General features: G+C 27.2%; 1 protein-coding gene across 1 annotated transcript in view; it reads right to left on the reverse strand.

Moving 5' to 3' along the window:
* Positions 1–26,032, reverse strand: part of LOC117183111 (nuclear pore membrane glycoprotein 210) — a 39,063-nt gene that overhangs the window by 10,154 nt on the left and 2,877 nt on the right. Inside the window, exons 2-9 of the mRNA XM_033376290.1 lie at positions 24,097–24,368; positions 23,746–23,969; positions 19,611–19,751; positions 16,165–19,512; positions 9,563–9,898; positions 6,338–6,556; positions 3,621–3,876; positions 3,297–3,538 (exon numbers count right to left, since the gene is read on the reverse strand). Of these exons, the coding sequence (XP_033232181.1) occupies positions 3,297–3,538; positions 3,621–3,876; positions 6,338–6,556; positions 9,563–9,898; positions 16,165–19,512; positions 19,611–19,751; positions 23,746–23,969; positions 24,097–24,368 (5,038 nt within the window). The remainder of the gene's footprint in view (positions 1–3,296; positions 3,539–3,620; positions 3,877–6,337; positions 6,557–9,562; positions 9,899–16,164; positions 19,513–19,610; positions 19,752–23,745; positions 23,970–24,096; positions 24,369–26,032) is intronic.

Consider the following 26,032-nt stretch of genomic DNA (forward strand, 5'->3'; position numbering starts at 1 on the left):
AAACTTTGAAATATTTTATAATTTTGGTAAAATCTTTGAAATATTTGTGAAATCTTTCTTTAATCTATGTGTGTAGAAAATTTTATGATCGTTTCAAATGATTGAAATCGTTTTAAATATTCTCAAATTTTTTGAAACCTTTTGAAATTCTTTAAAATGTTTGAAATGTTCCTAAATCTTTTATATCTTTAAAAACGTTTTAAACTCTTGTAATCACTGCAATATTTGAAGCTTTGGGAAATATTTTGAGATTATCTAAACAAATTTCAGCTCGTTTAAACCGGCTTTACTTTTTCTGTTTACTGAATTTTCTTTGAACTTAAGAACTTTTTTCATGAATAAAATATCGGACTGAATTTTGAAAAATGTATCAAAAAACCATAATATAATTAATTAATATATATAATTAAGACTGGGACCATTATTTTGCCATATTTTTTTTAACCTTGAAATTTGTTGAACATAAGACCTTTTTTTATATTAAAAATAACGGCAAGATGTAAAAAAAAAATCGGACATAAAAGTAATTTACTGTCGGCATTTGCATTTCTCAAAGTTTGAAACCGATATTTTACACATAAAAAAAGTTCTTAGGTTCAAAAAATGTTAAGGTACAAAGAAAATATGTCGAAAAATGGTCTCAGTTTTAATTTCTTTGAAAATAATGTTTAGTGAAATTCCTACTCAAATTAAGTACTGAAACCTAGTTTATGGTCTTCTGATACATTTTCGAATTTTGCAGTCAGGTATTTTATTTACAAACAAAGTTCTTAAGTTCAAAGAAAATTCAGTAATTTTTCACGGTTAATGAAATTAAAAAAATGGAACACTAAAGCTACAAAATTTTCCACTTGAGGGAATAAAAACTGAGTTTTAAAGGAAAGCACTCAAAGTGGAACTGTTAAATTTTGATCTTTAAAAATTGAAATTTACAAGTTTTTAATTAAAAAATGTTGTATTCAAATGCTCAATAATTTACGCGTATAAAATTGAAGGTAGTAACATTTTTCAATCTAAAGAAATATAAATCCACGTTATCATTTTCAATGCTCTAAATTAAAGAATCAATACATTTAAAAATTTCCAAAATTATATCATTTTAAGCAATTTTAAGCTAGAAACATCAAACATTGAAAAATTGAAAAAAATGTTAACTGAACATTTCTTAAATTAGAAATTCAAATATTTTCTTTTTAAATAGTTTAAACATCCTTGGAATGATTCAAAACTTTATTTCAAAATCTTGAGAAATCTAAATTTGTTTTAAATTGGTTTTAAATTTTTAAATATTTTGGAAATTTTTTCAGAACTTCTAAATATCTGTCAAAATGAATTGAATTTTTTCTACAATTTTTAGAAAATCCTGCAAATTTTATAGCATTTATTTACAATTTGGATGTATAAACAACAATTGAATATTTATTATTTGTAGGCGAAATTTGAGTAATTTTAAGAAATATGTAGAAGTTTTGAAATGATTAAAACTTAATGTAAAACTTGAAATGATATCCTAATATAAAACAAAATGTAGATTTTCGCAGATTTTAAACAAAAAAATTAGATACTTTTCAAGAATAGTGGAACGCTTCAAAAGAATAAATACATTTTATTAAGACTCCTAGGAAAATTAAAAATAACTTTTCATTTTGAAAAATTATTTTAAGAGAACATTTAGAAAGTTTTTCAAAGATTTACAAAAAAATTTCAAAAAAGATTCAAGAAGATTTTAAGAAAACTTTCTCAAATTTGCATGCTAATTTTTTATCTTTTTTAAACTCCTAAATATCTCTTAAGATTACTAAAAAAAATTCTACAAATATTCATTTGCAAATTATACATCAAAATTTAAAAATTTCACTTACAAATTAAGCATTTTTCAAATACAACAATTAAAATTGTAACGTTCAAAGTTTAAAAAATATATTATTATGAAGTTATTTTTAAGTTGAAAACAGTTTATAAACTTTCAGTCACACCTTCACATTTGTTTAATGACTAAGACTTTCAAATTGAAACCGTTTCAGTTTTAACGTTAAAATCTGAAAATTCTTAAATTTTGAACTGATTAAAAATCGTCTTGTCAAATCGATTTGTTCACTTTTTATTACTTAAAGTACAGATAACTTGAAAAATGTATTTATTTATTGAATAAAAATGTTTTTATCCAAAATTTTCAACATCAAAGGCTTTCAATTTTTATTTGTTCAAGTCTTTAAGAAAACACTTAAGAATTCTTTATATTAAAATTGTAAGCTTAGAAATAAAAATTTTAGACTGTTAAAATTGAACGTGGCCAGATTTTTCTTCTACAAATTTGTTAAATTCCCGGTCAAACAAAAAAATTCACTGTCATTTCCCGGTTTTTCACACTCCAAAAATTCCCGGTTTCCTCGGTCCAGCGTCCACCCTGGATATAGGTATTTGAGTGTGTCACATGCCCTTAAGATCATTAAAATGTTTCAAATATTTATGAAATATTTTGAAATCTCCGAAAAAAATTGAAATCGTTTGAAATATTTGAAATGTTCTGAAATCTTAGAAATCTGGTTTACTATACCCGTTTTAAAATCTTAAAAATTTTTTAAATCTTCTGAAAAGTTTAAAAATTCTTGTGAATAAAAAATAAATATTCGTGAAATCTTTTGTATTCTCTTGAACTCATTAAAATATTTGAAGTTTTTGTGAAATCTTTTAAAATTTTGGCCAAATTTTCTAAAACTTTTGTGACATTTTCGAAGGCCTTGAGAAATCTTTAAATTTTTTTGATATTTGCAAAATCTTGTGTATTCATTTGAAATAATTGAAAGATTTGAAATTTTTGTGACATGTTTTGAAACCTTTTAAAATTTTGCTAAAATCTTTTGTATTCATTTGAAATCTTTCGAAATATTCTAAAACCTTTTGAAATCGCTTAAAATCTTTGATATCTGATGTACCCTTTTGATTTCCTTGAATCCTTTTTAAGTCTTTGATATCCGTGGAATCTGTTTGAAATCTTCAAAATCCTTTTAATTATTATAAAAGCTTTGAAATATTTTGAAATCCTAAGAATTATATTGTAATTTGAAAGTCAAGGTTCTCATGAGAAATTCAAGGAAAATTCCAGGTTTTCAAGTATTTCAAGGTCGCTGGACACCCTCTTAAAATCCCTGACTTCGCCTGATCAATAAAATTCCCCGGCTTTTCCCTGATTTGCAGGTTTTCCCGAACCTTTCCGACCATCCTGTGAAATAACGCACCTACTAGAAACCAAAGATTTCTTTCTAAAGAAATAATTAAGGTACAATATCACCCACCGTTAAATGTTCCAAGACTTGTGGTAAACCATAAACTTCCAGATAAGCGGTCGGCATCGCAGACGATGGTAAATTCATGAAAACGACTTCTTTGATGCCGATGTAAACTGGTGGAAGGTACGCAACTTCCACATGATTGCCCTCAATGTCGCGACTGACTGCATTTATTTGAAGACGAGTTTCAATCGTGCTAGAAATCAAATTTGGCGACCCCGTAGGAATGACATCGCAGTAATAAAACCCTGCAAGACATTTATTTATTATAGATGCGTTTAAATCTAAAAATTGCAAATTAAAAAAAAAAATTAATAATTTGATACAAACCAGTTACAATATCGAATCGAGGTTTGGCAATGAAAAGATCCTTCACGCCAACATGAAAATTCGATGGAATAAATTGTATCGTACACGAGAAGGGATACGACGTCAAAAAGAATGAAGAGTGAGTGCGACAGCCGCCTAATCCACGAGAAAGAACGTTGTTTTCTTTTATTCTTTCGTCCTTGCCTTTCAGTACAAGAGGCACGCTAAATACTTCCAGTCCGGTTATGTTTTTTCCTCTCAGTGGCAGAAGCGATATCTGTCATGGAAATGTTAAATTCATTTTCAAGCGAAAAAACGAGTTATTTTAGAAGACAGTTGAAATGTTAAGTTTTTAACAAAAAAGAATATAGATAAATAAAGAATGATGAAATTTCAATCTAAAAAGTTTTTCAATTTTCCTGGTCAATTGTAAGTAAAGTATTCATATTTGCCGCGAAACTTAAATATTTACTTTAATTTATCACGAGCGAAAAATTTCCAAATAACTAAATTAAAAAAAAAAAATACTTGAATTTTCCACTAAAAAATATAAACTTTCAACAAACATGGAAAAGTTCAACTTTCAGTTAGAAAAATTAGTTAGAATAGTTGAATTTTAAGCCAAAAAGATGAATTTTCAACTAAAACTATAAATATTTACATGAAATACATGAATTTCCAACCACTAAATTGAATTTTCAACCAAAAAGATTAATTTTCTACGAAAAAATACAATTTAAAAAAAAATCTGATTTTTGTACAAAAAGTTGAATTCTTCATTAAATGAGACAATTTTCCAACCAAATAATTGATTTTCAAATAAAAAATAAACAACTTTCAACCGAAAACGGAATAGTTACATTTTTAGTTAATAAAATTGTTCTTTAACCAAACTCATACATTTTCAATCAAAATGCTGAATCTTTAACTGGAATAGTTCAATTTTAATCCAAAAGATGATCTTTCAACTTAAAATATGAATCTTTAACCAGAATAATTCAATTTTGAACCAAAAACATGAGTTTCCAACAATAATAATGAATCTTTGATTGAAATACTTGAATTTTCCAACTAATAAAATTTAATTTTTACTGAAAGAAAAACAATTTGTGAGCCAAATCTTAAATAATTAAATTTTAAGTTGAAAAAAATTACTGTTCAACCAAACAGATGAATTTTTAACGAAAACTTATCAAATATTCAACTAAGATGATGAATATTTAAATGAAATAATTGAACTTTAAACAAAAAAAAAAGAATTTTTCAACTAAAAACGAATATTTTTCAACACAAAATTGAATTTTGAATTAAAAAATTAATGCTCAACCAAGCAAATGAGTTTTTAATTAATATTATGAAATATTTAACCTATAATATTTACATTTTTAGTTGAAAAAAATGACAAGCAAAACGGAAATTAATTTTCAACAGAATAGTTAAATTTTCGAAAAAAAATCCTTTTCATTCAAAGAAAAACCAATTTTCAATCAAATAGCTCATTTTTCAAAACATGAAATGAATTTTGAATTAAAATTATTAATCTTCTAAGAAAATTTAACAAAAGAGATTAACTTTCACCCAACTAATTTTATTTCCAACCTAAAAAATGAATTTTCACCTAAACTTATATATGCTTAATATAATTTTCAATATTTATCTTGAAAAAAAAAACAGTTACATTTTAAAACAAAAAGTGATTAAATTTTAACTAAGATCAACTAAGTCTAATTTTAAACTTAAAAATAATTTGAAATAATTCGAAAGTTAAAATCATTTTTAAGAAAAGAGTTTAACTTTTATCCAAGTAATTTTATTTCCAACCTAAAAAGATGAATTTTCAACTGAAATGATAAATATTTAACTGGCATACTTGAATTTTCAACCGACAAGAAGATGAAATTTCAAAGAAAAATATAATTTTGTACAAAAAAAATCAATTTTTAACTAGTTATGTGAATTTTACACAATATAGTTGAATTTTAGATTAAAAAACACAATTTTTCATTCAAATTGTTGAATTTAGAAGTAGGAAAGACAAATTTTCAGTTGAAGAAATTAATTTACAACCAAACTGATACTTCAATTTTCAAACAAATAGTTGATTTTTTAACTAAAAAATGTCAATTTTCAACCAAATAATTCAAATTTCATTTTTTTAAAGTACATTTTTAATTTAAAATCGAACAGAAATCTATTTTCTTATGAAAAATGTTTTATGCAATAAAAGCATGAAAAAGTTTTACTATCAAAAAACAGACTTTCAAACTATCTTACTTTTGGGCTCATTAGACAAAAATAAAAATTGAAAAAAGAGAGAGAAAATAGATTTTCAACCAAAAATAGCATACATAGTTCAGTTTTCTCTTAAAAATCTAATTCTTTACACACAAAAAAAAGTTATATTTAGATTAAAAAAATTGATTTTCAACAAAGTAGTTACATTGTCAACCAGAGATAAATTTTCAATTAAAATAATAAATCATCAAAAAAAAAAAATTAATTCTAAATAAATAAGTTAAACTTTTAACCAAGCAGTTGAATTTCGAAATAAGTTAATTAATCCGTAACCTAATAAACACACGTATATGCCCTACGACTGTAGATAAAGTAGAAATTACTTTTCTAAATTGCCCAAAATTATTTAAATAATGAAATTCCCATTTTTTAAAATTAAATTCCCGGTTAAGTCGCCACCCTAAAATTGAGTTAAAGTCTTTTTCTTCAAATTGAAAACTCACCTTGGCAATTGGATTAACGTTAACTTCAATTTCGCCCTGGAGATGAGTCGTGAGACTATGTTTGATGAGAGTATATCCTGGATTACGAGCTCGTCCAATTCCCAAAACAGAATCAACAGCCATAATTTCCGGTGCTGAAGACTGCCAGAAACCGGGATCGCCATCGGGCGACAAGAGAGGCATCGAAAAACAAACCACGTCACCAACACTCAAGGTTGCCTAAAAAATTATGCAAGACAGCATTTATCAAGTACTCAATACTTCTTCAGTCATATATTCCTTTCTATGATGAAGTAAATACAGACTCAGGGTGGCCGTTTTAATCGAAGAAAAAAATCCCCGCTCATTTCCCGGTTCGCAAACATTTTTCACGGCCAATGATATTTAAAAAATCAAAATATATTCTAAGCATTTTTCCATAAAAAGTAATTAACGACAAATTAAAGCATTCAAAGTGGAACGCTTGAATTCCAAACTTTAAAATCGAAGTTTAAAAGTTTTTCAATTAAAAAATTGTGTATTCAAATGCATAAAAAATTTCACGTACCAAATGGAAGGTAGTAACACTTTTCAAATAAACAATGTTAAATGCAATTGCACATAAACTGCTAATTTTAGAACATTTATAAATTATAGAGTTCAAAGATTCAGATTAAGTTCCAAAAATATAAAACCACGTTAACATTTTCAATAGTCTAAATTAAAGAATCAAGCAGTGAACTTTAAAAATTTTGAAAATTCTATTATTTTAAGTAATTTTAAGCTAGACACATTAAACTTTGAAAAATAATTTTTTAACTTAACAGTTCTTAAATTAGAAGTTAAATTAATTTAATTTTAAATAGTCTAGGCATCCTTTAAAAGCTTTAAAATTTTATTTCAAAATCTTGAGAAATCTAGAAGTGGTTTAAAATTTTACCAAACTCAAAATAATTTTTGAATTTTTTTCGGAACTTTTAAATATATTTCAAAATCAATTGAATTTTTTCTATAAGTTTTAGAAAATCCTGCAAATTAAAAAAGTTTGAATTTATGAATAACAATAGAACACTTATTATTTGGAAAAATATTAGAGTAATTTTAAGAGATATTTAGAAGTTTTAAAAAGATTCGAATTCAATTTAGAACTTGAAATAATTTGAAATATTTACAGCCGAATTTAAAATCAAATGTACATTTTTGCAGATTTCAAATAAAAAAATTAGAATTGTTTTAATAATTGTGAAAGACTGCCAAAGAATAAAAAATTTTCTTAAGATTCTTAGGAAAATGGAAAATGATTTTTCACTTTGAAAAATTATTGTAACAGAAAGTTTAAGATGATTTTAAGAGATTGAAAAAATTATTAAAGAAGAACATGAAAGATTTTAAGGTGTTTTTTTTTAATTTGCAGGATTTTCAAAAGTTGTAGGAAATTTCGATTATTTTTTAAATATATTTAAAAGTTCTGAAAAAATGTTAACACACTTCGTTTAAATTACTTGAAATAATTTCAAGTTTTTAATTAATTTTGAATATTTTCAAAACCTCTAAATATATCTTAAAATTACGCACGTTTACATTTTTTAATAGTTAAAAAAATTAATATAAATAATATATTAATAAATTTATTTATTAAATTTAATATAAAAAAATAATATAAAGAAAGATCTGAAACTCTGAATTAAAATAATATTAATGGATCTAGAATTGTTTAGTCAAATCAATTATTGTTTAGATTTCTATATTTAGAGTACAGATCCATTTTAAAAATAATTTATTTATTTATATTTACAGTTGATAAAATAAAATTCTTTTTTATCAAAAATTTGCAATTTCAAATGCTTTTAATTTTTAATTGTTTAAATCTTCAAAACTGCAGTTTAATTATTTTAAAAACTGTTAAAATCGAACATGGGCGGATTATTCTTCTGAAAATTCGTAAAAGTAACGGTTTATCGGTCTCCCTGTTTTTTATAAAAAAAATCTTCGATTTTAAAATCTTCTAATTTTTTAAGCCTTTAAAATTGCATTTTTAAATTCTTTAAATCAAAATATATGCTTTTAAAAATTAAAAATCTAAAATGGAACATTGTTAAAGTGAAAGATTTTCAAATTAAGCATTCTAAACTAAATGACATAATAATTGATAAAAATCACAATTTAATCAATTATTTTAATAAACGGATAAAATCAAAGTTGGAAAACATTTTTATTCTAAAAATTTTGTGCCAATAAGGTGCCTCATGAAATCCTTTCTTTTTTATTTTCTAGAGATTAAAGAGTCAAATTCACCAACAATATTCTTCAAAAATTATAAAACTCTCAGGAAATAGCATAAAGAATAAATTTTCATTCCAAAATGCCGAATCTCGACAAAAAAGATGACTATTGAACAAAATAATTAAATTTTCAAACAAATAATACAATTGTTAATAAAAAAAAACTTGAAACCAAAATAAGTTAGATTATCTTATTGAGTTCTATTAATTCAGTTCGTATTTTAGCGAAAAAACGAGAAAAGGGAGAAGTTCCTTGAAGATAGGCGGAAAAAAGGAGGACGATTGTCGAACAGTTGATCACTTTAAGTCCTAATTATTTTCTACTTTTTCTCAGAATACATTTTTTATGAAATTATCTCAGGAAAGTATTTATATCGAAGCACAATTTAGTATAGTTTAAAAATCTTAGGTGACTTCGTTTAGAAATTAATAATAATAATAAATTTATAAATATTAACACAATTTTTCGACATTTTAAAATTCACAGATATCACTTTTATTCAATTGCAAAAGATAACAATTAAGAGTGAAGTTCGCGATACATTTCTATTTTAGGATAAAACTCGAAACTAATTATTCAAGCTATTCATAATGTGGACTGAAATTGTTAATTTTATACTTACGAAAATTTTAAAACAGTTAAAAATCGATTTATCAACGATGATTCCAAATAAGAGTTAATAATCATTACTATTTTTTATAAAATGTCCGGCAACACTCAAGTAAAAATCGAATAAATTGCGAACATATTCATTTATTCCATATTTTGAAATAGTTTTATTTCTGAGTCATTAATTCATACTGAATTGGTTTACCCCTAATTTAAAAAATATATTTTATACAGTTTGGATATATATTTTTTTATTTCGAAAATCTCATTGTCTAAAATGGCCAACTTTTTGAAAATCACCGAGAAATTCTTTTAAAAAAAAAGGAAATAGTATGAAGTTCGTAAATAGCTTACCTTTGTTGGAAAAAGTACATCTCCAATCATGATGTGGACATAATCAAACATTCCATTGGGATATTTCTCATTGTAAATTTTAACAATCGATTTTCCGTTCTCAATAAACTTGGCCGATATCACATTGTCTGTTCCGCAAACCAAGGAAACCAAATCACCGCGATTCACCAGAGTTTTGAATCCCGTTCCAACTGCATGAAACTTGTTACCCACATTATCGAAATATTCAACCACGTAATTCAGTTCCATTCCTTTTGGTAACATGTTCAATTCCTCTCCTGATCTGATGCGAATGTCAGACTTGAGTGAGAACATCATGTAATGAATGGGTTTCACCTAACAAAGATTACAATTTTAGCACACAAAAAAAACTTTACTTTTCTGCAAAAAAAGATGAATCTTCAATTTAAAAGAACGAATGTCCAACAAAAGAGTTGAATTTTCGGCTACAAAAGATTAATTTCGAATAAAATCAGACACAATAGAGCAAAAATTGCAAAACAAATAAATTTTTAAACAAATACTTTAATTTACCACTAAAAAATATCACTTTGCAAAAAAATGGGATAATTAAACTTTTAATTGAAAAAAATCATTTCCAACAAAAAAAAAACGGATTTTCATGAAAATATTTCAATTTTCAAACTAACTGATGAATTTTCAACTAAACTGACGAATCTTCAACTGGAAAAGTTGAATTTTAAAACAAAAAGATAAGTTTTTATTTAAAAGAATTAATCTTCAACTGACATAGTTAAATTTTCAACGACAGAAAATTAATTTTTGCTACAAAAAATTATTAATCAACACTTAAATAATTAAATTATAATTAAAGAAAACTAATTTTCAACTAAACGGAAACTGTGGAATATTCCATTGGAATAAGTTAAATTTTCAGTTTAAAAAATTACAAAAACTAACTTTCAACAAAATAGATACATTTTAAAACATAAAGATGAATTTCCAAGCAAAAGTATGATTTTCTAACTAGAAGAATGGCATTTTCAAAGGAGAAGATTAATTTCTACCAAAAAATTATGAATTTTCAATTAAAAATTGAATAAATAAACTTAAAAAAAAATTAATGTTCGACCAAAGAGATGAATTTTTATCTAAAATAATGGAATATTCAACTGAAACAATAGTTGCATTTTCCGTTTAAAAAACAAGATAATTTTCAACAAAAGAAAAACAACAAATTTTTGGCAAAAAAATTTACTTTTCATCCAAAGAAGAAACAAATCTTCAATCGAATAGTTCATATTTCAACAATTTCAATACAAAAAATGAATTTTCAACAAAAGAGTTTAACTTTCAACCATGTAATTTTATTTCCAACCTGAAAGATAAATTTTCAACTAAAATGATGAATATTAAAATGTAATAAATTCAACTGAAAAGAAGAATTTTTTAACAAGAATATTAACTTGCAAAGAGAAAGATAATTTTCCACAAAAAATTTTTTATTATTAACAAAATATGTAGATTTTCAACGAAATAGTTGAATTTTGAACAAGAAAAGATCAATTTTCAACCAAAAATGGACATACAAATTTTCAGTTAAAGGAATTAATTGTTAACCAAACTTATGAATTATCAACTAAAATGATGAATCTTCATCTGGAATAGTTGAATTCTCAATCAAAAAGATGAATTTTCAGCCATAAAGGTGAAATAAAATAATCAATTATATCCGAGTTTTTACCTAGTCAATAATGTTCCCGATCTCCCGGTCAATAATGAAATTTTGTAACAAAATAATTGAATTTTTAACCCAATGGTCTAAATAGACGAATATTGTACAGAATAGTTGAGTTTACTGCAAAAAGAATGAATATCAAACAAAATACTTAAATTTGTAAGAAAAGATATGACTATTTAACCACATAGAACCATTTTATACCTTGAAAGATGAACTTTCAACCAAATAGTCGAATTTTGGAACATAAAAACATTAAACTTCAACAAAAAACCGTTGCATTTTCAACCAAATATCTAAATTTGTAATAAACAGGTGAACTTTTAACAAAAAATATAATAGTTGATATTTTTAAAAAAGAATCACAAAAAATAGTTAATTTTTCAACCAAAGAGTTGAGTTTTCAACAAAACAATTGCCTTTTTAAATAAATAGTTTAATTTTCAACCTTTGAAAATGAATTCTCAGACATAACGACGAATTTTCAACCAAGAATATTACTTTTCTATGAAAAAAGATTCTTCAAGAAAATAGACGATATTTCAACTAAAAACGATAAGTTTTCACTAACGAAACAAAAATTTACAAGAAAAATAGTTGAATTTTCAACGTAAGAGGTGAATTTTCAATTAAAAAAAAACTTAACTTTTAATCAAACCGTTCCAGTTAGAAACGAAAAGAAGAATTTTCAACCAGAAAGATTAATTTTAAACGAAAAAAAGAAAGAATTTTCAACATAATAGTGGAATTTTTAACCAAAGAGATGAACTTTCAAACCAAAAAAAAATGTTTAACTGTGGTTAAACTTTAACACAAGTAACTGAGTTTTCAATTTAAGATAAATTAATTTTCAAGAAACAATGGAATAGTTAAGTATTTAGTTTAAAAAGAAAATTTTTTAAGCAACCAAAAAAAAGAATCTTCAATTTAAATTTGAATTTTCATTTAAAAAAAATAATGACAAAAAAAATAGTTGCAAACGAAATAAATTTTCAACTAAAACAATAAATCTTCAACAAAAAAACATTATTTATTAACAAAGTGATTCAAGCTTTTGAACAAAATTATCGAATTTTCTACAAAATCATACAATTCATAATTAAAAATATAATCTTGAGGAGGAAAAAAGGGAAAAACAAAGAAATAGAAATGTGTTCAAGAAAAACAAATTACTAACAAGAAGATTATATAAGGGTTACCCCAAACTTCATTTTCAAAATTCCATAATTTTTCTCATCAATTTTTTATTTTCTCTTAAAAATTAGTATTCATAGACCAGAATATGGATATTGCAACATTTTTAACACATAGTCTTTCAAAAACGAAATGAAATTATTTCAAATCTAAATTTAAAAAATTGAAATTTATTATCCTTGGTAGTTATTTAAAGTGTCTCTTGTATAAATTCAAGGTGTCTACTAAAATCCTTGAAAAAAATTCCCTGACAATTCCAGGTTTTTCCAGGTAACTCAAGATTTTCCCAGGTATAATTTCGCATTTTTTAAAACAATCGATTTAAATCGCTTAAAATTCAAAACATTTCATGTAAAAATATTGAATTACCAACCATCGTTAAATTTTCAACAGAAAATGAACTTTCAACCAATCAGATTAATGTTCTACTAAATTTACAGCTAAAGAAGATTAATTCAAAACCAAAGAGATGAATTTTTAACTAAAAGAAAGAATCTTCAACAACAACAAAAAGTGAATTTTGAACAAAGCACAGCTCATGTTTAAACTATGCAGTTGGATTTTCAATCAAGAAAATGAATTCTCAAAGAAAAATTTAATAGCTGATACTTCAGTTAAAATAAGAATTTAATTTTAAATCGCAAACAGCTGAATTCGTCTAAAAAAACTAAATTCGCAACGAAAAAAGTGATAGTTGATATATCAATCAAAAACGATTTTACTTTATTGGGAATTGTGTTCTACCATTTCGCCACCTGGCGTCGAAAACTGGAACTAGAAAGAGTAGGTACAATTTTAAAGATGTACATTAATTTTGGCATAAAAGTGTTTTTACGGTAGTTTTGTGAAGTATATCTTATGCAGTGAAAAAATACATTTTTGTCAAATAGGTTTGAAAAAAACAACAACAATTGTTGCACTATTTCGTGTAAATTTCAATGAATTTAAGTTTAAATAAACTTCAATTAATGTATGTAGCGACAAATGTTTTCCAGATTATGCTCTAAAGTCGAAATTGAAGAATCAATCACTGAATTAAACAATTTTCAAAATTATATCCGTTAAAGCAATTTTAAGTCAGAAACATTAAAAATTGAACGATTACAATTTTTTATAAACTGAACACTTCTTAAATTAAAAGTTAAATTATTTATATTTTAAATGGTTAAAAAATCCTGAAAATTCTTCCAAATTTTATTTGAAACATCTGCATGTTATTTGAATTTAAAACATTTTTAAAATTATTTTTGAAACTATTTCAGAACATTTAAATATCCTTTAAAATGAATCCAATTTTTTCTAATTTTTTTTTTTAATTCTGCCAAAATAAACATATTTCTTTAAAATCTTCCACATTCCTTTATGATAATTTTGTAAACCTTTCTAAATCTTTTTGAATAATCACTGAAAATTATCTTTTCAAAATAAAAATCATTTTCAATTTTCATAGAAAATGTTTCTTAATCTTCTGAAGCCATTAAAAATTTTGAAAAAGCTTCTAAACAGACACTTTGTTTTAAATTATTGCAAGACATTTCAAATTCTAAATTGAATTTTTTCAAAACTTCTAAATATTTGTTCAACTTTATTGATTTTTAAAAAGAATAATATGTATTCAATTGTTATTCATACATCGAAGTTTAAAAATTTGACTTACAAATTGAATATTTTAGACTAAAATAATTTGTGAAATTTAATAAAAGCTTTTAATTATGAATATATTATTTTGAAGTTATTTCAAAATTGAAAATAGTTCATAAAGTTTCAATCGGGCGTTTACGTTTGTTTTTAAATCTTAAAGAACAGTACAATTTTAAAAATCACTATTTTAATTTATATTGACAGTTGATCAACTAAAAATATTTTTTTCCTAAAATCTTCGCCTTCAAACGCTTCTAATTTGTAATGGCTTAAGTTTTAAAAACTGCATTTTAAAATTCTTTAAAATAAAATGTACACCTAACAATTAAAGTCTAAAATTAAAAATTTGTTACAGTGGAAGATTTTTGTATATAAATTTGTAAAGTTTCCGGTCAAAAAATAAATTCACTGTCATTTGCTGGTCTCATAAGATCAATTTTGCTTCAAAATACGTCCATTTAATCTTTTGAATATCACAATAAATAGAACAATAATTGTTTTTTTTTTTTATAAAAATCTTTCTATGAAAAAATATTTTTTTTACTTTAGAAAATGTTATAACTTTATAGAATGTTTAAAAAATGTATCTTTAAAATTATACCTATTCTTTCTAGTTCGTACTTTTGTCACCAGGTGGCATATCGCAGTGTAACCATTCCCAATATATAAAAAATTGAATTCAACCGAAAAATATGAATTTTTAGGAATATAATTTAGTCATCAACCAAAACAGATTAATTTTCAACCAAACAGTTGCATTTTGAACTGAAAGAAATACATTTTCTACCAAAATAGTTGAGTTTTCAACCAGGAAGAATAATTTGCTAACAAAAAGACGAATTTTCAATTGAAAAATATAAATTATCAACAAAAAATTAAAGAGTTAATTTTTTATTTAAACTATTAATTTTCAACCAAGGAGACGAATTTTCAATTAAAATGATGAAATGTTTAACTGTAATACTTCAATTTTCAGTAAAAAAAAATATATATTCAGCAACAAAAAAATACAACAAATTGTCAACCAAGTAGTTAAATTTTCAATCAAAGAGATGAATTCTCAGAAAGAAAAATAAATATTGCACAAAAAGAGTTTAACCTTCAACCAAAAATATTACTTTTAAACAAGATTTGAATTTTTAACTAAGATTAATTTAAAACAAAAAGATGATTTTTTAACTAAAATAATGAATCAACAACAGCAAAAAGTGAATTTCGAACAGAGCACAGTTCACGTTTAAACTATGCATTTGAATTTTCAATCAAGAAAATGAATTCTCAAAAAAAATTTAATGGCTGATACTTCAATCAAAAAAAGAATTTAATTTTAAATCACAGACAACTGAATTCGACCAAAAAAGCTGAATTCGCAACGAAAAATGTGATAGTTGATATATCAACCAAAAAAGATTTTACTTTTTATACAAGAAGATTGAATTCAACCGAAAAATACGAAATTGTATGAAAATAATATAATCATCAATCAAAAAAGATTAATTTTCAACCAAAAAGTTACATTTTTAACTGAAAAAGATACATTTTCTACCAAAAAATAGAAATTATCAGACAAAAATTTAATAGTTAATTTTTTATTTAAAGTAATAATTTTCAGCCGAAGATTAAAAAAATAGAAAAAAAAATAGAACAAATTGTCAACCAAGTAGTTAAATTTTCAATCAAAGAGATGAATTTTCAATTAAAATGATGGATTTTCATACAGAAAAATAAATATTTGACAAAAAGATTTTATCTTTCAACGAAAAATATGACTTTCCAACAAGATTTTAATTTTTAACTAAGAAGATTAACTTTCAACCAAATTGAATTTTGAACTGAAAAATATCAATTTTAAATAAAAAATAAAACAGTCAAATTTGCAATTTAAAAAATGAATTTCCAACAGCAAAAACGAATGTTCAACAAAATAGTTAATTCCAGGCATGTAAAACTATTTTTACAATTAAAACAACATTGTTAAATTAAAGAACTTTTCCAGGGTTTTCAGAACACTAACCACCCTGATTAAACTACTTTTTTTTCCTTAAATCTCAAAAATTAAAATACTTACTTCGATGATAACGGTCAGGATATGTTTCAAACTGTATGCCTCCACATTCGTGATCGAAATGACCGTTCTGCCCAAAATCTCGCCAGACTTCACGACACCATTCTTATCAACCGTCACCATTTTCGTAGCCTGGGTCAAAGCATTCGGATCATCCGACTCGTGTCCATGAGCACCGCTCGATATAATTTTAAAGGACGTCACTCCGTACTTGTCCCGATTAGTTTGCAGTTTAAAAGCCGAATTCGGTGCCATCAATATCACACTCGCTCCACTCTCAGCATCCTCGTAAACAAGTTTCAACTCCTCGAAAATCTCAATCTTGACAAAAGCATTATAAACTCGATCAGCTTTGCATCCAGTCAGAATATTACAAGGTACCGTGACATTCAAGTAAACTGTTGCTAATCCGGCTTCCACAGCTTTCGCCCGCAGAGAAACTTCATTCTGATATCGAATATTAATTCCCGTGCCCTCGTACATATTGTGAAGTCTCAACAAGGACGGATCGCTCGTCATCCACGTGAAGGAAAGAGGCGATTTCATCGAGCCAATGATGAGAGGCGTGAGATTATCCGGAATTCCAAAAGCCCAGAGAGGAACTCTAGCACCCACTTTAATCCTCGTTGTTGGAACGACAATTTTCACTCCTTCGAGAATCGTCACATGGACATCGGTGTGATCCTGCGAGTAAACAATTTTATTTCCCTTCGCGTTAAATCCAATCGCTCGTGCAATTATTCTCGTTTGCCCAATCATTTTTCCCTCGATGATACCACTGCGATCGATGCTGCAAATGTCATGACTTCCAGTCGAGAATTCAATTTCCGCGTCTTTTGGTCCTCCAGTGACTGTCACTTGATAAACCGTTCCAATCAGAGTTGTCAAATTCTTCGGATTGAGTTTTAGAGGCGGAAAAACTTGAATGAGAATTGGCTCACTGCGAATTTCCTCATCGCCATTCCCATGACTGAACACCACCTGTGTCTCACCTTCCTCAAGACCATGTATCATGTACAATATCTCATCGTAGGGAGGTCCCTCGTGTTCACTCGCAGGCGCTCGTTTCACCTCAATAAATCCATTCTCGAGCTCGGCCGCAATTTCTAGCGCTTCCAAAAACGGAAGCATCATCAGATATCCATTTGTGTCGTACATCTTCAAAGCCGCAGCAATCCACTTGTCCTTCTCAACTTTATTCACCGTCTCGACATCAAGACTCGCAAGTTGCTGCACTTGAATGACAACCTCAGCCGGCGCCGAAACAAGGCAGAGATCAATCAGGGCAATTCTCAAAGTTCCCGATCGCCTCGGCACAACACTGATAGTTCGCGACGGCTCGACATAACGCACATCCGCGATATCTTCGGCATTCAGAACAAATTCGTAAAATCCAGATCCCTGGCTGACTTGCAGGAAATACTTGCTACTCGGGTCGTTCAAAACTTTCAACTCGTTTGGCGTGATAATCGTGTCATTCACAAGAATGATATTAAATGAGGCCTCGATCACAGGCGTCGCTAAAGTACCTCGCTCGTTCTCCACCGGAAATGCCGGCCACTCTGGTGTTATTCTCAATTGCGAGAGGACACTCTTCTGATATCCCGTGACTTTCGCCTTGAGAACCAACGAATCGGAAAATGATTTTGGCACAATTCGCTGATAGTGATTGCCGGGCAGACTGACGTAAAAGTCCTCGAAGGGTTCTTCGATCGTTCCAACTGGAACTTCAATTTCACCACCGACTTGTGGCTTCAAACTCCACTCGACATTCAGACTCGTAATATTGTCAAACTTTTTTCCATCCTCATCCTTCACCAGAACCAAAAGTTGCAAAATCTCGTTACTGTGGGCCATGATCTTGTCAGCATTCTGTTTAATCGGACAATTTTCACTGTCTTTGAACTCAGGCTGCAGGAAAATGTACCTCGGCTTTGCGCAAATAACCCGAATTTTCGCCACCGCGTCTGTTTTCTTGCAAGTCGGTAATAGGGGAATATTCGAGACAGTAAATGTCAAAATACTCGTGCCAAGCTGCTTGCAAACAACTTGAAAGATGGAAATGTCCGAGTCAATACCCTGCTCGTCTTCACTAACTTCTACATTGTCTTCCTCCGAAATACTCATCTCACGGCGATAGCCCTGAAGTTTACCCGACCAGGGATGTGGTCCACCTTTGAAAATAACCCGTCGGGAAGAACCAACTGCAAGAACCGTTTCTCCACTCGGCGGATGAACAACAATCAAAGGATCGTATGCTGACACTGTAATATTGTCCATGAGATAATGGCCATTCGCGTTGTAAGTCACAGTTATCGTACAAGTTCCAGTGCTGAGACTAACGACTGCCAAAGCTGCACAGGCAATCCCAACCGGTTGGGCAATTTCGCTCTCGTTCTGAACAAAATTTCCATCCGGTATGTACATCTCAAACGGCATGTCTTTGCAATCATTGAACGGAATATCACGAACTTCGGATCCATCCATCAATTCACCGTAGAGGGCAATGTGCAGAAAAATTGCTTCTCCAATCGCCGCCTCCATATTGTACTGAATGATTTCGAGTTTCGTCGGAGCTAGAATATACACCCTGGAAGTGTCCCGATTGTAGGGATTGCGAGCCATCGAGACAGTCACGTCGGCCGATCCTTTCTGCAGGGCTTTTATGACTCCACTTTGTGAAACTGTCGCCACTGATGGCTGCCGACTATTCCAAACAAAAGATCCATCACCGCCGCTTGCTTTTAGAGCGACATCGGATCGCGTTTTGCTTTTCGGGTCCCAGGGTAGAGCGAGTGACTGCGGATGGACAATAACCGGCGCATGAATCGTGAGTTCGACTCTAGTTGTCAGTTCCGGCGACTGGGCAATTTTCTGTCCATTCTGGTCAATCACTCCGTGCAGAGTTGCCTTGACGGTCGTCGTTCCGGTTTGAATTGGCACGACGACCACGTGTGTTCCATTCCGCGTTGTCAACTTCTTCTCGAAATATTGATCTTCTATTTCCATGGTGACTTCGGCACCTTCGCCAATGTAGAATTTGTGATCTCGACTGTCGTAGAGGTCAACAACGATCTCGTGAGTGTGGCCGAGAATGAGGGCCCAGCTTCGGTGCGGAAGAACTGTCAGAGTTATGTAAGCTACGTCGCTTATGCTGACTGATGCGGACGGAAGTATCACTCCGTACTCCTCGTGGACATTTTTATCGTGCAGAGAGACCTTGGTCCTTCCTCTGGCTAGGGAGTAGACACTTCCACGATCGTTGTTGATCTTTATAATGTTGGTGTTCTCGGCTTCGAGATAGTACTGACTAGATGGCAGATGTATTTCTTCCAGACGACCTTGATGAACCTGGAAATATTCATAATTTATTCAAAATTCACTTCAGAAATTTTAAAAATATTTTAATAGTTAAAATGTTTCGGATTTTGGAGTAATTTATTACTTGCCTGCATTATTTTGTAGGTGAAACAGTCGTATACCATCATTGTAACGTCGGATGGAATGATTATAAGATTGGCTATCACGACTAATTCAACTTCTACTGGGGCCACGTTTTTGTATTCCGAGTTGAGCAATCTCACAGAAACCTGTAAGGGAAAGAACAAATTTTGATTGATATAAAATCAATTTGGTGGGAATCTTTTTGTATGGTATTCCCAGACTCGGTATACGCTCGGTTTTTGTGCACAGACTTTTCTAAACTAAAAATTAAAGCATTGACAATAGTAATTTGCTGATTGTGAATTCTCTTTTGTTAAAACTCCTTCGGCTTTAACGAACACATTCGCATCACGTATATCGTGCTTCGCACTCGAGTTTATCCCTGATATTTTATATCATTCTCATAAATGTATATTATTATAATTTATAATACCTTCTCTGATGAGAATGTAAAAAAGGGATTTCGATTAATATTAAAAACTTTGTATATCACATGGATATCTCTTTAATTCCTCATAAATCACAAAACAGTGAGAAATCATTAGGAATCTTTCAAAATACCTGACAGGGTGTTTCAAATCGTTGAACGAAATTCCCTGCCAATTCTAGATTTTTCCAGGTATAATGTTTCATAGTAGGGAGTCATTAAAATATTTTACATTTTTTTAATCAATCAAATCGAAATATGTATACAGTTTTGCAAGTTTATTATAAATAAGGGGTTTTCCAGTTTCTGGGGATAAATTATATTACAAAACATTCTTGAATACATTATCACCATCTATTAATTAAATACATCAATAATACTAAATACATCATTAATAATTTCTTAAATTTGTCACTAAAGTCCATGAATTGGATGAAAAATTCAAAGCAATTTTTATTTTAAATAAATTCAATTTAAACTGCTTTAAATTTCTAACTTTTCGAGAAAAAATATTAAATTTTCTACAAGATAGATGTATTGTTAACGAAAGAGTTTAACTTTTAACCCAGTAGTTTCATTTTCAACCAAAAATATGAATTTTACACGAAAATAATCAATGTTTTACTGGAATACTTGACTTTTCAACCAAAAAGACGAATTTTCAAACAAGAAGAGAAATTTTGAAACAAAATGATTAATTCTTTACCAAAAAAATACGATCTCCAAACAAAATACATGAATGTTCAATACAGTAGTTGAATTTTGAAATATAAAAGACAAATCTTTAATCAAATAGTTGAATTTTAACTAAAAAAGATCAATTTTTAACCAGAAATGTAAGTTAAATTTTAGTTTAAAAAATTAATTTTCAACCCAACTGATAAATTTTAAACTATAATAATGAATCTTCAACTGGAATAGTTGAATTTTAAATGAAAATTATGAATTTTTACCAAAAATATCAATTTTCAACTAATTGTATATTTAGCCAAAAAGATTTATTTCCACCTAAAAACATTGAATCTTTAATTAGAATGATTAAATTTTCAACCCAAAAAGATGAATTTTTAACAAAATAAATGAATTTTCCACCAAAAACTGAATATTTTAATTTTTGTTTTAATTCAAAATTTAACAAGAAAATAATTTTAAAAAAGTAACTTTTTCAAAAAACTCGATGATTTTTTAAATAAAATAATGAATCTTTAACTTGAATATTTTAATTTTAAACCAGAATTTTTACCTAAAATGATGAATCATTAATTAGAATTATTAAATGTTCAACTAAAAAGATGAATTTTCAAATAAAAAAAGATTATTTTTAACAAAAAGTTAAATATTTGAATTTAAAAAATTAAAAAACTAACATTTTCAAAAAAACTTAATAAATTTTAAACAAAAGAGATGAATTTTTACCTAAAATGATGAATCATTAATAAGAATTATTAAATGTTCAACTAAAAAGATGAATTTTCAAATAAAAAAAAAAGATTATTTTTAACAAAAAGTTAAATATTTGAATATAAAAAAATTTAAAAAACTAATATTTTCAAAAAAAACTCAATGAATTTTTAACTAAAATAGTTGAATTTTAAACCAAAGAAATGAATTTTCACCTAAAATGATGAATCATTAACAAGAATGATTACATGTTCCACCATAAAGATGAATTTCCAACAATTGCATTTTCAGGCGAAAAATTAATAATTTTCGACAAAAAAAAACTAATTTAAAAATAATAGTTACAGTTTCAAACAAAGTGAGGAATTTTTCACTAAAGTGATGATTTTTGACATATTCAACTGGATTAATAATTAAACCACATTAAGAAAATACATGAACTTACAACTAAAAAAGATAAACTTTCATCAAAAATTTGAGTAGTTAAATTTGCAGTCGAAAAATTAATTTGGACCAAAGAGATTAATTTTCAACTAAAATAACGGAATATTCAGATGTATTATTTGAAATTTCATTGGAAAAAATTAATCATCAACAAATTAGTTAGATTTTCAAATTGAATAGTTAAATTTTTAGTTAAAAAAATTACTTTTCAAACAAAAATATGAACTTACAATTAAAATGAAACCAGGATTAATTTTCTACCAAAAAGAGATTTCAACCAAATACATCAATTTTCAACCAAGCAATTCAATATTCAGCTAAGAAGTATACATTTTCAAACATAAAAATTAATTTACAAGAAAAAATAAAAAAGAATTTTCAACTAGATAGTTAAATCGAGTAATATAAAGCTACTTTGACAACAACAACAAAAAATTGTTATTCATTTTCACATTACAATTTTAAAAAATTCTAAGCACGCCCTCTAGAAAATTCCCTGACTAAAAAAATTAACACACATTTCCAGAATTGTTCGAAGAATTCTTCTAATCAAGCAAAAAATAAATAATTTGAAAAAAAAACTAAAATTACTGTTTGAACAACTTTCTACTTTTCTCTTTTTGTTAAAATTGTAACTAATATTTTAAGATTGAAATTTTTGAAATTAGATCATTGAAAATTCAGAGTCATTGAAATTGTATTCTTTATAATTAAAATCGTTCAAAATTCAATGATTAAAGATCGCAAACTTTTAAATTTTAATCATTTTAAATTCAAAGCGATTACAATTTCACAATTTAATATTGACAACTTTTTTGATCCTTGCAAAGACAAGGCTTCTGAAATTCTAAAATTGAAAATTGTTATTACATAATAAAATTATACATTAAAATTGAAACTGATTATACAACTTTTTCCTAAAATGGAAAAAAAAAATGAATTGAATTATTCTAAAAATAAATTTCGAAATAAATATTAATTTTAAATGAGAAACGTTAGAAATGAAAAAATTCTATTCCTGAACGTTGAAACTTAATTGAATTCGAACTCCATTCAAATCTGAAAAAAAATTTTAGTTACCAAAAATTATGATATTAAAACTTTTCATGCTCAAGCCCTTTAAAAATTCAATTATTTAAATTAAATTTTAATCGTTTGAAAAGGAATATTCATTTTTTTAAATTTTTGAATAAAATATATTTCAATTAAAAAAGGCTTCATTTGTTTTAATCTTCAACTAAAATCAGACAATTTAAAAATCTTACATTGAAAATTAAAAATAAAGACAGAGAATACAAAACAATATTGTTATATGATTTCATTTTTTTAAATTGTACAATTTTAAGCTTTTCAAATCGAAATTGGTCTATATTTATATCTAAAATTATTGAATTCAAAAGTGACTATCAAGGCTTTTAATATGAAATTTTGAATTATTAAATAGCGAAATAGTCCTAAATTCTCGAATATTTGAATTTGAAACTAGAATATTGTGAAATTAAAAATTTGAAACCTCCAAGAATTAATCTAAAAATTAATTTAAGAAAAAACTTTAGTTTCAAGAACTCAAAGATTAAAATTTTTTACAATTTAACATTCAAAATATAATTGTAAATTAAAATTATTTAAAACCACCACTCGATAGATTTTTTTTTACTAAAAGATGTCATTCTGTCAAATAAAAGTTCAATGTCATTTTTCCATTCCAAATGGCAGAATTTTAAATTCTGCGAGAAATATTGTGAACCTTTAAAGTTTAATTATTCTAAACACCTTAAAAATTGTATATTTTTTAGTTCGAACTTTTCAAGAATTACATAATGCGCGAATTATGAAATACGGGAAAAACGGTCTAAAAACTAAAATACCTTTGCGGCTCCGGTTTTAACTCCTTCCAAAAGAACAATATTTCCCCTTTTCCCAATCGTGTCCAACATTTCGACAGTATGTGGGGTTTCGTAGGGAGATTCCTGAAAAGTCATGAATCTCAAAACGTTGTTGGGCAAATTATCATCCGGTTGTGGACCCCTTTTGTCTGAATTTCCCACGGCCCAAGAAAATTCTATACCAGCGAGGGTTGTAAACTCGTTTCCTTTAAAATCAAGACTCGATTAGATATCTAATTTCGTAATTACAAAGAATAATAACTATTTGTAACCAAACAAATAATAAATTAGCAAAAGAGAAATTAGGTTTTTATTAAAAATGAAGATTGAAACCTTGCTCGTCGTAGGCTCGCACTTCAAAAGCTTCTGGAGCCTCTTCGATAAATAATTCCCTCGTCGTTGTTACCATATTTAGAGAAAAAATAGCATCGACTATAACGTCGCATCTTAAAAAATGCCCACTGCTGATATCTTCTGCTAAAACGATTGCTGTATTTCTTGTTAGTTCTCTGGTCGTAGTTTGAACGACGACGGCCGATGAGCACATGCGATCGTAATTCTCGTTTATTGGAATCAAACGCACAATATCAGAGCGAGATGTCGACCTGTAATTTATAATTATTTATCCTATAGTCTTGTCGGGGTCTGGAAAAATTTATTCCCGAGTGTTTAGAAAGCTTAGACAAATTATATTATAAAATATTCTTAAATATATTAGCACATTCGATTAAATAAATATTTAAATAATACTAAATATATCATTGATCATCTCTTGAATTTGTCTCTTAAGTTAATGAATTATTATCATCATTCGAACAACTTTTTATTTTCTTTCTTATACTTAAAATGCATATTTAGATAAAATTAATGCGGGTACTATAATTCATTAAATTTAAACCGCTTCAAATTCCTGACTTTTGAAGTAAAAATATTTTATTTCTAATAAGTTAAATGAACGTTTAATGAAATAGTTATATTTCAACAACAAAATTAATTTTCTAACACAAGACGATTTTTTAACTAAATACATGAATTTTCAACTAACAAAGACAAATTTTCAACCAAAAATGGAACAGTCAAATTAAAAAAAAAATTAATGATGAATCTTTAACTGGAATAGTTGAGTCTTCAACCAACAAGATATATTTTAAACTAAAATGATGGAATATTTAGTTGGAAAAGTTATATTTTCAGTTTTGAGAAAGTAATTTTCCTAAAAAAAAAAATTTTGTAAGTCACATTTTCAAACAAAGTTAATTTCTAGCAAAATGTTGAATTTTCCACTAAAAAAAAGGTAATTTTCAATCAAAAAGTGAATGCTAACTTTTAGTTTACAAAAAAACAATGTTCAACCAAGTAGATGAATTTTTAAATAAAATGACGAATTTTTATATAGAATAATTAAATTTTCAACAAAGAAGACGAATTTTCGACTAACATGATGATTATTCAACTGAAATAGATGAATTTTCAACTAAAAAAATTAAATGTCAACCAAAAATTTAATAGTTAAACTTTCAATAAAAAAAACGTTCAGTTATATTTTCAGTTTAAATAAAAACTGTTTTTTACGCAAAAATAGTCATATTTTCCAAAAAAAGTGATGAATTTTCAACTAAAATGAATCTTCAAAAAGGTTTATTTCTACCAAAAGACGAATTTTTAACTGAAAAAGGGTGATTTTTCAATCATAAAATGAACAGTTAACCCTTAAACGGCCAAAACGCCACTACCGGTACACTGCTTTTCAACGGCCAATAACTAAGACTATTCGACACTAGAAAAAATTGAGACATATATTTTAATTGCTTAAGATCTCCTCTTTCCGACGGTGCCAATGAAATTCCTCAAAAAATTTATTTATTATCCCAAAATGCAGTTTAAACAAAAAAAAAACGTGATTTTTCGTGCCTATTTTTTTTTGTGAACCATTTTCCAAAGCTTTTCGAGCCTGTAATTAACCTGGAATCTCACTAACCGGTGGAATAAATGTCTAAACTTTGAGAATCCATGGTTCAAAGATCGATTTTTCGTTTTACTATTTTCAAAATGGCGTCTTAATGGCAAAATTTTTGTGAAAACATTCATGAATTTTTTTACAATAAACGATGGGCTTTTCGGAAAAATCATCAAGAATTAAAAGTTCTTTTAATCAGCCAAGGAATACGCCTGAATTTTTTCGAAGCGTTTTGAGCAAAATTTTGGATTTTGCATATGAACAATTTTTGCAAAATTCAAATTTTTGCTCAAAACGCTCCGGAAAAATTCA

The sequence above is a fragment of the Belonocnema kinseyi genome, chromosome 2 (assembly GCF_010883055.1).
Source record: "Belonocnema kinseyi isolate 2016_QV_RU_SX_M_011 chromosome 2, B_treatae_v1, whole genome shotgun sequence".
NCBI lineage: Eukaryota > Metazoa > Arthropoda > Insecta > Hymenoptera > Cynipidae > Belonocnema > Belonocnema kinseyi.